The sequence below is a fragment of the Narcine bancroftii genome, chromosome 6 (assembly GCF_036971445.1).
Source record: "Narcine bancroftii isolate sNarBan1 chromosome 6, sNarBan1.hap1, whole genome shotgun sequence".
Classification (NCBI taxonomy): domain Eukaryota; kingdom Metazoa; phylum Chordata; class Chondrichthyes; order Torpediniformes; family Narcinidae; genus Narcine; species Narcine bancroftii.
In genome coordinates this window covers 141,184,813-141,197,245 of record NC_091474.1, presented here as the reverse complement: position 1 = coordinate 141,197,245, position 12,433 = coordinate 141,184,813, and the positions used below count along the sequence as shown (strand labels likewise).

Here is a 12,433-nt window from a genome sequence, read left to right as displayed (position 1 = left end):
TCGAGTGAAGAAGGCCGCTGCTTCATTGTGTGGTCAGGAGATGGCAGCACTCTGCTGTAAGAGGGTGAATGTGGCTGCTGATGGAGATTTGTCAAACCTTTCAGTGTTTTTTGTGTAAAAAAAATTCTCCAATGACTGTTCTGAAATGGAAAATGAATTGAGGTCACGGGAAGGGAATGCTCATAATAACCGATGCTTTTTAGTGTTGGAGAATTTAGGAGCCTTCCTAAATTTTAGGCCTTTTCACAAAAAAAAGGGACTGTTTTCCTAATGCATGCAATTTCAAACAAACTATAATTTCCTGGGATTACAGTCTTCTTTGTAAGGTGCTTTAAAAAAAAATAAGAATATATTTTTAAAATATTCCACGGACAAGCCACGAAACACAGCAAAAATAATAGAAAATTCCCAGCTGGGTCCCAATCACAGATTTAGTGACATTTGAGTTGGCCTTCCCTCAGTGAATCTTGAATGGTTCATTAGGTGGCCTTCCGCACTGTTGAGCAGCAGACCACCTTCTGGGAAAGGAAGCTGGGTCACTCTCCCAGCCCACTCTTCTGCTGCATTGCAACCTGCCTTCTGTCAGGTCAAAACTCATTGATTCAGACATGACAGTAATCTTCAAACATTGTGTGTGTGTATATATGTATTGTTTTAAAATGTCTTAAAAAAAAACCAAAATGGCATGAATTGTTACTATTTATTTTAGTTTCTGAAAACAATTTCATATGGATGATGAGATTTGCTGTTCTAGATGGCAGTGTGTACTTTATCTGAGATAAAGATGACAAATTAATCCAAATTGTCCTTGTAAAGGAAGACATGATAACGTTTAAGCAGAGATCCATCATCGATTCTCACTAGACAAAAACTTAAGTTCTAATAGCATTGGTGTGTTTATTGATCAGTGCAGAGATCAGACTGGTAAAGTTAATTCAGTTGATAGTGGCAGGTGTTACCCATGACATTAGTGGCATCTTTCACAAAATGGACAACAAAGAACTAAATGTCTAATTTTCAACTTCTTTTCCCATGGAAACCCTCTCCACTCAATTTCTCATTTGAATGTGTTTTATCCACAACTAATAACTACAGGTGAAATATATTGAGGGAGTTGTAATTTCACAGAATGCAAGAACAGAATGGCATGCAAATTATGTAGATTCCATCTTTTCTTATATTCAACATTTGAATCCTCTTCACCAATATAATACTGTGAGCATCAACAATGCAACTATCAGAAGCAGTGAAACTACCAAGACTGATTGTAGTAAAAACACTGGAGGAACTCAGCAGCCTTGCACCTGCCATAGGACACAGATATTTTTCTCTCCTATGGACACTGCAGTATTTCTGTGTTTTTACAACTATCAGAAGCAATTGGTGTTCTAAATCTTCCAAGTTATTCAGACAACCAAAGGCTATTAAGGTTCCTTTCCACAGATAATTGAAAACACTATAGTATTATGACCCAAAAAGATAATTAAATACATTGTTAGATTGAATATTCATCATGGGAACTTTTCTTGATTGCATAAAACTTAAGAAAATATAAAGGATGTTTTGATTTACTTACTTAATTTTATGTTGATCTAAGTTTAAAAAAAATGATAAATGGTTACTTAGTTGGGAAATAATAAGCAATGGCTTTTAAGAATTATGGAATTAAATGATTTTGAGGCCACATTTGCATGTTGTATATTGTGTTTATGGAAAGAACTCTATGTAAACAATGTATCTTGGGGTGGCAGTGGATTCTTGTCTCCATACTCATGCCTTTCCCTAATCTGAGCCAGTGAAAACAGAAATGAATACAGTATTGCATAAATTTATTATTTTTAAATTCTTTAATAAGTTAACATAAAATGATTTGACATTGCCATGCACTTTCATAAAACATATATTGGGAGAAAATTGCAAGATTATTGATTCAAACAACCAGTCAGTTTCAACATCAACAAACTTTTGTGTTGGCTGATGTGATCAGTACAGAGCAGGGTGATGCAATTCTTCTCTTACCAATGTGTAGTTGATCAGGGCTGGAGCGTCAAAGTACATCTATTTCAGGTGCACTTTGGAAATTATTTTAAGATTAAGGAGTAACCTATTTAAGAAATAGCTTGGGCAATGTTTACTTTCTCTGAGGGTTGTGCTTTGTTCTCAAAAGGGCATTAGAATCATAGTCTGAATTTTAATGTGTAGCTGATTTAGTTCGTTATTTACAAACCTCCAATAACAGAGTTTCAAAGTCAGGTGATCCTGTTCACGTCTGGGATGGTTGCTTGTGAACAAAACCTATTCTTCAGAAGTCGTGCTTTAAAACTGAAAATGGATTCCTGAATTTTTACATTTCACATTTCTCAGAAGCAGTAAGAAAAGTGAGTTTTTAATATTCATTGCTATATTATAAATGTTTTAATTATCATGAAAAATAATGTATTGCTAACAGGTTCATACAATTACAATGTGTGGTAAAGTAAAATCTTTTGCTGTTTCCTCGTGTAAAAACAATGGAATCCAAGATGTTTTTTGCTGTGATTTACAAATATTGAGGGTTTCTCATTCTGAAACATAACACTAATCTTTCTTGTAAAGGGAAATATTTCTACAGTAGCTGAATGCAAAAAATCCTTTGTCCTATTGTCAGAGCAGTGTCAACATTTATTTCTCTGTTCCACTTTCCTGAACTCTCTAGTTTTTTTTTCCTTTTTGCCTCAGTGACCAAAACTGTTGCTAGCCCAATTAACTGATGTGGCATGTAATCTTTCTTTCCCTTTTGCTTCCATTAGTACTGTTCAGAATGTTATTTTCCACACCTGTCATGGAAATTAAGTTAATTGCACCAGTATTTAATTCTAATTTAGTCTGGAATTCTGTACCATTCCTGGATTTTTAAAAGTTCAATTTTTAAGATACTGACAAAGCAGTCAGAATTATTCCACAGGGGATCAATTAGCCTTGGATTTTTGTGATCCATGTGGTGATGGTTTCAATGATAGAATTTCAGGATTCTAACAAATACTTGATTGAAGAATGACAACAAACTACTCTCATACCAAAATCTAAAAATAAGCTGGGAATACTTTGCACCAGTTACAATGGGTGATGCAATGGCTTTATCAGAACTAGGAAAGGATAAAAATCAATATTTTTTTTTACCTTTGATTTATTTGAAGGATGCTTTGTTCTGTGTAATTACACGCTGCTGTAGAGTTGACTATTTTGGTCAACATGTTATACACTGAGCAGACAGTTGCACATAAAAAGGACCTAATGTGAAATGGAAAATTATCTATGTATTGATAAATGTGATTGTTTCTCAGGTTGCCAGAAGTTCTTGACATTTTAATGAAAGAGAACGAGCATTCCAAATAAACTATAATTTTAAAACAGAAAATCCTGTTAACCATTTTTCTTCCATAGTTGTTCTCTGACCTGTATTTCTAGTATCTTGTGATTTAAAAAAAAAAATTATTATTCAGGTTTCCAATTTTTTTTCCCCCCTGCATAATCGAGGCCAACCTGGTTGCCTGTCACTTTAATTCCCCACCACACTCCCACTTTCAATTATTTGGAGCCTGATGCAGTTTGACATATTCGGTATATAAATTTAGACATACAGCACAGTGACAGGCCATCTTGACCCATGAGCCTGTGCCACCCACTGAACCCACAGTCTGTTTCATACAGTGGGAGGAAACCCACACACATGGGAGAACGTACAAATTCCTTACAGACAGCATGTTTCGAATCCTGATCGCTGGTGTTAGAACAATGTTGTGCCAACTGTGCTGCCCATATGATGGTAAATATATCCATACATTTATAATAGAAAGTGACATAGTAATTGAGTGTCTCCTTGATCAGGAAACATGGGAAATATATAGAAAACCAGCTAGCAACAGCCCCACATTTCCATGCAGTCATTTACTCTGCCCCTGAGCTCCTCCCACCTTTCATATTTCTCTGAGTGTCACAGCTGGTGCTGCCTCACAGCTCAATGTCCTGGTTCCAACCCATCTTTCATTTGTGTCTGTGTGGAGTTTGTATATTTTCTGTGCAGTGATTTCTTCTGACCCTAATGTATAGGCAAATTGCAAAATGTTGGGGGGGTGGGGGGGGAACCTAATGGGAATTTTTTTTGGATTAATGTATGGGTACTCAAGGGTCAGGTGGGACCATAGGCCTGTTTCGATGCTACATGACTCCAGTTTTCCCTTAAAGTGTATTTTTCATTGTTTGGGTCTATTGTACCTTGCAACTGTTTATTTTAAAATTGAAAAACCCATTTAGTACACCTCTGGCCAGGCTGCATGGACCAGTAGTTTTAAAAAAAAATACAAACATAGGTAGGTAACTGAAATTCAAATTGTTCCCTTATCCTGAACAGAAGATGGCTGTGAACGAAAAATCACATTATTTACTAGCAATATAGACAATTTCAGCCAAAGTTAAAGATTATTACATATTTACATAACCAAGTTACAATAACTAATTACAAACTGGTGAACATGATTTCACAGTAGTTTTAGACACTGAATATTAAAGCTGTCTCCTTCACGACAGGCCACTGACTCCAGCAAGCTCTGTTTTTTCTGCATGCTGCGAGATGATTCAAGCTCGTACATCGTGGTCAGGTTAAATAGAACACTTTCATGGAGGTAGTGTTTTGGATCTTGCTGTACAAGTCCTTCCAGCTGCTTGAGTGAGTCCTTCAGTTTACCCAAGTATAGCAAGCAGACTGCAGCATTGTTATTTGCCTAAATTAGAAGACACAATGTCAGTTGATCAGTCTTCTGAATGTACTTGCAGAATTATTCCTGAGCTTGTAAACAAAGAGGCCAGCAACTTGTTGCTAAATTCTGGTGTTCTTAAACAGAAGTATTGGCTTATGTTCAATTGTGGAAGCAAGTCAATTTTTAATGGTCTTGAAATGCCTCAAACTCTGAAACATATGCAATAAATTATGATACCAGGAACAAAACTGGGGGTGGGGCTTCTTGAACATCCTACTGGGGGCTCTGCCTCTGCTCAAGCCACATCCTTTCTATCTGTTACAGCAGGCCAGCAAGATAAGGCAGCCAAGGTGTGAACATGGGAAGACGGTAGACTAACTTCTGACCAGTAAGGGTGTTTTTTCACTTGACTGCTTTTGTCTTAAAAAAGCATTTAAATGAAATAGCATTTTCACAAGAAAATGAAGGTTTTTACTTCAATGTGGTTAGGTCTTGCTAAGAAATCTGTTCAGTTATTTGTAGTAATATAACAGCCTCACTCTCATTTTCATTGTCTTGCTTTCAATGTTTATACTGAAAAAAAAATCACAAACCAATCAGGTGATTACTTTATGCAGCACTTCTGTTTAGTTGCCTGTCACTTTAATTTCCCACCACTTTATTGGCTTTGATTCCATTGTATAATAATCAACTTATTTATTTTTCAATACATAATCAAAGTTTATTGCATTGGAAATTTAAAGGTGTGGAAAATTTGGGAGATTGTTTTGAACAGGGTAAATTTTTATCTTTTAATCAGATGAGGGAAGATTTTAGTATTGATAAGAATTCTATTTCTTTATTATCAAATTCGATCTTTGGTAAAATGTATGTTTGGTAGCGATATCATTTTACCTGAAATGACTAAATTTGAGACTTCTCTTATGAAGGTACCAGAGAAGGGTTATATTTCATTTATGTATCAAATATTACAGGATGGTATGGATAAAAAGGGTTTGGATAGATCTAAAATTAAATGGGAAGTGGATACTGGTTTTACTTTTTTTGAAGATGATTGGTCAGATATCTGTTATGATAGTGTAACTAGATTGATAAATGCACGTTATGCAATGATTAATTACAATTTTTTACATCAATTATATTTGACTCCTGAAAAATTAAAAAAATATGGTTTTAATGAATCAGATTTGTGTTTTAGATGTGGTGATATGGTTGGAACTTTTTTTCATGCTGTTTGGTCATGTATACATATAAAATCTTTTTGGAAGAAAATTCAATCGTTTTTAGAATATCTGTATAAGATTAAAATAGTTTTAGATCCAAGAGTGTTTTTATTGGGTAGTTTGCAACCTCTGAAAGGCTTGGGATTAGATAAGTTTCAGCTTGCTTTTGTATATTTAGCTTTATCCGTAGTGAAAAAATGTATTGCTAGTATGTGGAAAGATACAAATATGATTGATATTAATAGATGGCATAATGAGATGAAATATTGTTTAATAATGGAAAAAATTACATATGTTTTGCATGATAATTATAATTTTTTTATTAATAAGTGGTTGTTATACTCAGAATATTTATATTTCAATTTATATTGATTAGATTTTAATATGTATATTTAACTCTTTTTAAATATTCTTTCTTTTTTTATGGCTCTCCTTAGGAGAGTTGGCTGAGGGGGGGATCTTTTCTTTTGTGTATATATATATATATATATATGTATGTATATATATAAATATAAATATATAAAATGTTCATGTTTAATTGCTGTATATGTCATATTATTTGTTTTTTGAATGAATAAATAAAGTTTAAAAAAAAATTCCCACCACTTTCAACTATTCTGAGGCCTCCTGCACTTTTACAAGGCCTAATGCAAACTTGAGGAAAAGGCACCCTATTTACTGCATGGGGCCCTTCCAGATTTCATATCAAATTCTCTTAACTTTAAGTTGATAATTCTTTCTTGCTGTCGAATTAGGTTGGCTCAGTTTTTTTGTGGATCGTCTGTCCTGTCCCAGAGCCTTGCCCATTTACAACAGATCACACAGATTAAAAAAAACTTAATTCCCCTCATCAAACAGTATGACTGACTCAGAAATGTTTGCTTTGTTCTACATTGTCCCCTGCTACTGAGAACTAACTTGTTTTTTTCTCTGTTTCACAGTTTTGATGGAGAGTCCCAGCCCGAAATGTTCTCTGGATTGCCTGCTGCACAACCTGTTGAGGGTTAATTAATCATCAATCTGGTAATTAATGTACCTTGAGGGAAGATGACCATATCATGATTTAAAGTGACTGAGTTCAATCAAAGTGTAAAGTTTATATGCTCTTTTATATTGGAAAGAAACATTCAAAGGTAAGGGAGTAAGCAAGCAATGACTAATATGTAAAGAGTTTACAGCAAATACATATCTTTTCAAGGCATAAAATGTCAACAGAAAGAGGCTAACAGCAGGTCTAACCTGATACTAGATTAAAAGAAAAAAAAGTTGCCAAAAAAAAGAACCAACAGGAACATTTCAGATTTCAAAGGGAGATTAAGAAATTGGTAAGGATTGGTAAATGGAGCATGTGTCATGAGCAAGAAATTTTTAAAAGCATTATAGATATAATAGCATTAAAGATGAACAAGGGAAAAAATTTTCTGAAGGAAAAATCATGTTATTAAATATGTTGTTCTGCTTTCATGCAAGATGCAGAAAACCACTCAGAAATAAATTGAGACATTTCGGTCCACTAGTCTGACGCCCAATTAACCTGCAACCCCTGGTACGTTCTGAACGGAGGGAAGAAACCGGAGTCTTAGGAGGAAACCCACGTAGACACGGGAACAATGTTCAAACACCTCATGGACAGGATCGGAACCCTGGTTCCAATAGCTGGTGCTGTATAATTGTGCAGCCCTTAAACGATACAGCATGAGATAAAGCCTTTCCAGCCCATGAAACCTGTGCTGCCCCAATTGCACCGAAATGAACTCCCAACCCTGTACATTTTGGAGGGTGGCAGCAAGCTGGAGCAAACCCATGCAGGTCACAGGGAGAACTTAAAACTCCTTACAGACCAGCACCAGATTCAAACCATTTATTTGCCAGCACTGTAACACTATTGTGCTAACCACTACAAATGGAGAATAATTGCTCAATCATATTAGCATTGAGAAAGATATTGGTATTAGATGATTTAAAAAAAAACATTGAATATTTTTAAATCCATAGTTTCTGATTACCTGCATTTTATGATTTTGAAAGAAATCATCTTCCAAGATGATTCCCATGGACTGAAGGGAGCAACTGTAAGCCTACTACATTAGAAAGAAAACTGGAAAGGAAATGAAGGATAACCTCATGCTATGAGAAAATGCTCTACCATATTGGTCCTTATCAAAAAACAATAGTAGGAATGGATAGCATCAACATGGACATTTGAAAAAGGCTATAACAAATAAAATATGAGGAAAAAAAATAATACCCATGATATATTTGGTCTTTTTTATGGCCTTCAATTAAGCATGTACAAGTTATTAAACAAAATTAGAACAGTTGAGATTGGGGTAACACATTGACATGAATGGAAGGGACAAATGGATGGATTACTTTTGGATTGGGAGGCCATGACTGGTGGATTTCTGCAGGAATTGGTGCTGGGCCCATGATGTGCACAAAGGGACAAGGTGTGATATATTCAAGTTCGCTGACAATTCAAGTCTGGATAACAATGAGGGTTAGGAGGATGATCTCGAGAGGCTTTAAGGAAATAGAGTAATAAATGAGCAAAGACACGAAAGATTGAACATAATGTGGAAAATTGCCGTTTTTTAAAAAATAATGTTGGACTGAAAGATAACGGTATTCAATAAAAATGAATATAAAGGTACAAATAATTGGAAAGGCAAGTACTATGTTGGCTTTTAGTGCATAAGGAATGGAGCACAAGAACAAAGATGTCTAACTACAATTATATAAACCCACATTTAACATGAGGATCTCTCTCTCTGAGAATGGATGTATGTGACAGGAGTGGAATGAAGGTTCAGATTGTCTTAGTGGTTTGTCCTATTAGAGATATTAAGCAGATTGTGTCTATGCTCAATTTCTTAAATGGATGAGAGGTAATCTCACTGAAACCACAAAGAACATACTGTATAATCCTTAATAGGGATGGTTTTTACCTGGATGAAGTGTCAAAGTAGGAATTTATTGTCAGAGTACATGCATGACATCACATACAACCCTGAGATTATTTTTTCCTGTGGGCCAGTCAGAATTTCTAATTACAGGTAATTGTAAACTGTACTTGAAAGAAAGAAATGTAAAAAAAATGTAAAAAAAAACTGCAAATACAGAAAATATTCAGTAATAAATAAAATCTTGAAATGATTCTCTGGATGAGTCTGGTGGTTTAGGGGTTGCAGATATTCCTGAACCTGGAGGCATCCATTTACAGGAAACATTTCCTCAAATATAGCAAGTAATTAAAAGAACCATTAAGAATTAGGATGGGAGAAAAGGGGTGGCTGGTTGCATGACAAAAGTAGACATGCAACTGATTGCAGGATATTGAGAAAAGCAGAAATCTGTTGTATGATAAGATTTACAAATTCATTCTATTCTAGGAGAACTACAGGTACATTATATAAGGTTAACAACAAACCACAAGATTACTCACCACTGGATTGTTTGGGTCTAATTTGGTAACTTCTGTAAAGAATTTATGGGCTTCTGCAAAGTTATTCTGACCAAGGTGCAGGAATGCCCTAATGACAAAAATACAATATTTTCAACTTGCAATACTGTTTGCCATAAATGATTATAGAACAAAATAAAAACATCTGCTTGAAGAACCCAGTGGGTCAAGCAGCATTAGTGTGGGGGAAGGGGGGCAACTGGGGGAAGGATTTGCTGACATTTGGATTGAAACCCTTCATCAAATTATGATCGTGGAGAGAGAAGATAGCTAATATCTGGAGGAGAGGATGGGAGAAGGAAAAAATTTAAAACTGTGCAAATATAGAAAATAAATATTCAGTAATAAATAATATTTTTCCTTTTTATTAAGATTAAGTAAAGGAAGAGGTTTAACTACAGATCATATCACAGAACATGATCAGAAGTATAAAATATTTTGTGTAAGGAAGTTTTACTTGTATTCTATAATTTTTGTGTTCAATATTTGAATCTAGCATGAGTTATGATTTGTTTAATTATAATTATCAAATATAGTTTGATGTACTGAACAAAATAAGTTGTGTGATGGTTATGCTTCTAATTTACAAATAATATGTGATATGTAATGATATGATTTATGTTATAATTAAAAAAAAGAAAGTAATATATAAGTAAGAGCCTTTAAAATGAGTCTCTGGATGACTGTTGTTCAGGACTGTTGAGGGGTTGCAGCTATTCCTGAACCAGGCTGGGTAAAAGATGATACACTGATGAAGCCAGGTCGGAAGAGTGGAGGATGGAGTTGGCAGAAGGGGCAGGTGATTGATGGGTGCCAAATAAAGAAAGACAGAGAAAAAAAGCATTTGGAGCAAGATTGGCTGGAAAGGCTGAAGGTGTCTCCATTGGTGGTCTGAGATAAGCCAGAACAAAGGTGATTAGTGCTGGAATCTAAGTGAAGAGGTGGTAATAGAGACTATTTGGGGAGAGGTGAGGCACAAATGGGACCCATCAAGGGAAGGAACTTGGGTGAAATGTTTGGTTAACGGAGGTTAATAGAACCACGAGGGGAAGTCAGATGAAAATGGTTGGTTGGGGGTGCTGGGGAAGTGGTAGGATTCTCTGGGAAAGTTGACAAAAAGATAAGGGTAAAGGGGTCAGGCAGTGGTTTGGAAGAGAGGCGAACACGGAAGGTGTGGGTTAAATGTTAAAAAGTCCAATATCCATACCAAGGCAGAATATGAGGTATTTTCTCCAGTTTATGGCGAGTCTCACTTTGGTGATGGACAAAGCTGAGGTTGAAACTGTCACAGAGTCTGTGCTTGGTCTTACTGACGTACAGGAGGTTATGTATGGAATGTAATAGATGAAATTGGAGGAGGTACAGGTGAATCTCTGACTCACCTAAAAGTGATATTTAGGTTGTTGATTAGAGTGGAGTTGTAAGAGCAAGTGTTACACCTCATCTAGTTGCAAGGGAAAGTGCAAGCAGTGATAGGGAGGTGGGAAGGGAGGGATGAACAGATAACCGAATGGTCCCTGTGGAAAGGGGGTGGTGGAGAAGACGTGGATGGTGGTGGGATCACATTATAGCATCTCTCACTGTTCCATGGTTCACCAATTCTCACCCCTTCCATCCTCTTGTATTGGCTATTTCCCCTCTCTACCATCAGTCATGTTTCATTCTGAAACAAAGACAATTCCTTCCCCCACTGATGCTGCTTGAGTTGCTGAGTTCTTGAAATTATTTTTGCTTCAGATTCCAACATTTGCAGTCTCTTGGGTTGCTAAAATTAAAACAACAAATCGTATCAAATTTTTTTCACTTAATGGATTGGCTTTTTGTTAAAGAAACTAAATAATTGTTAGAAATTTTAAATTAACTTCTAGGCAGATTTTTTTTGTGTATCCATGTGTGTGGCCATTCAAACCTGCAAAAGATATCACTTAAAAAAAATAAAGCACCTTATGAGGCTTGAAACAAATAATATTCAGTTTCATAAAGGGTTATTATGTTAGGTTATTACCTCAAGCCATGTCCCACTGTGCATTGTCATTCCTTAGCAACTGCCAAATTTTAAATTTATTTCAGTATAAAAATAGAAAATACACAAGAATGAGCTAAAAACAATTTCAAACAGAGAGCAAAATATGTGGTTAAAGGAAATAGATTCCCCTGTGATTGGAAGATGTGTATTGATAGGTAGCCAGGATGCGTTTAATTTATCAATTTAACTGTCAAACCAACTGTCATCCAAAGACTTTCTTATCCTCCCGCTGGAGGAAGATACTTTCAATTGGACCCACACATTCACACAAACCATGTTGTCGATGAATTCTAAACGCCTATGTAAGATTTCACATAGTGGGATCAAAATACGTTAATTAAGCATGAACAGACTAACATTAATTTCCAGTCAGACTTCCCCTACACAGTGATGGACATGAATAAAATGCTGTGAGGCCTTCAGTTAAGCTGTTCATTTTAAAAAAAATCACCCCGAACTGATTGGCTCTGAATTATTTCCTTCTCGAGGTGATTAGTCTGTTCTATCAGGAGATTACATTTGTGGATCCTTATTTCCCCACAACATTGATAACAGTTTACATGTGCATATGAACATAATACAGTCAAGCTTAAATACAATAAAATTAAAAATCTTCAATAAGAGAAGCAAAGCAGAAGAACAAAATCCAGACAGAAGTGTAACAAAATTAATCTCCAATCTCAATTAAAGATGTTAAAAATATAAATTCACTGAAGTCAAAAAATTAGGGTAGTGTAAGGAAGCATTTAAGAGATGGATGGAATATAATAAATTAAAATATCAAAAGTGCAAGAACCTGCCATGGTAATTTCTAACGGGGTCATAATGCAGATTTAGACGGTAGTGGCTGGGCAACAAACCATTCAATTTGATCAAGTACAATGGGATTATAGTTAATAAACAGCCTCTGCTTGGCCATCAAGCAGATTTATAATCATATTCCCACATATTCTTTGGGCAGAATTTTGCATGCCAGAAGGTTAAT

General features: G+C 35.4%; 2 protein-coding genes across 11 annotated transcripts in view; one reads left to right on the top strand and one right to left on the bottom strand.

Annotated features, from left to right (window-relative positions):
• The window catches only part of rnaseh1 (ribonuclease H1), a 49,758-nt gene that overhangs the window by 29,591 nt on the left and 7,734 nt on the right, over positions 1 to 12,433 (top strand). Inside the window, exons 9-10 of one of the 4 annotated variants that reach the window (XR_011340363.1) lie at positions 6,901 to 6,982; positions 9,795 to 9,864. The gene's annotated coding sequence lies outside the window, so the exon portion shown is untranslated. The other 3 variants (XR_011340362.1, XR_011340364.1, XR_011340361.1) reach the window with 3 other exon arrangements.
• trappc12 (trafficking protein particle complex subunit 12) overlaps positions 1,829 to 12,433 on the bottom strand; it is a 99,628-nt gene continuing 89,023 nt past the window's right edge. For 4 of the 7 annotated variants that reach the window (XM_069886190.1, XM_069886191.1, XM_069886193.1 and 1 more), the window contains exons 11-12: positions 9,405 to 9,492; positions 1,829 to 4,760 (exon numbers count right to left, since the gene is read on the bottom strand). In XM_069886190.1, the coding sequence (XP_069742291.1) occupies positions 4,518 to 4,760; positions 9,405 to 9,492 (331 nt within the window). In that variant the 3' untranslated portion in view covers positions 1,829 to 4,517. Of the gene's footprint in view, positions 4,761 to 6,877; positions 6,954 to 9,404; positions 9,493 to 11,028; positions 11,188 to 12,433 lie in introns of those variants that run through there. The other 3 variants (XM_069886194.1, XR_011340359.1, XM_069886195.1) reach the window with 3 other exon arrangements.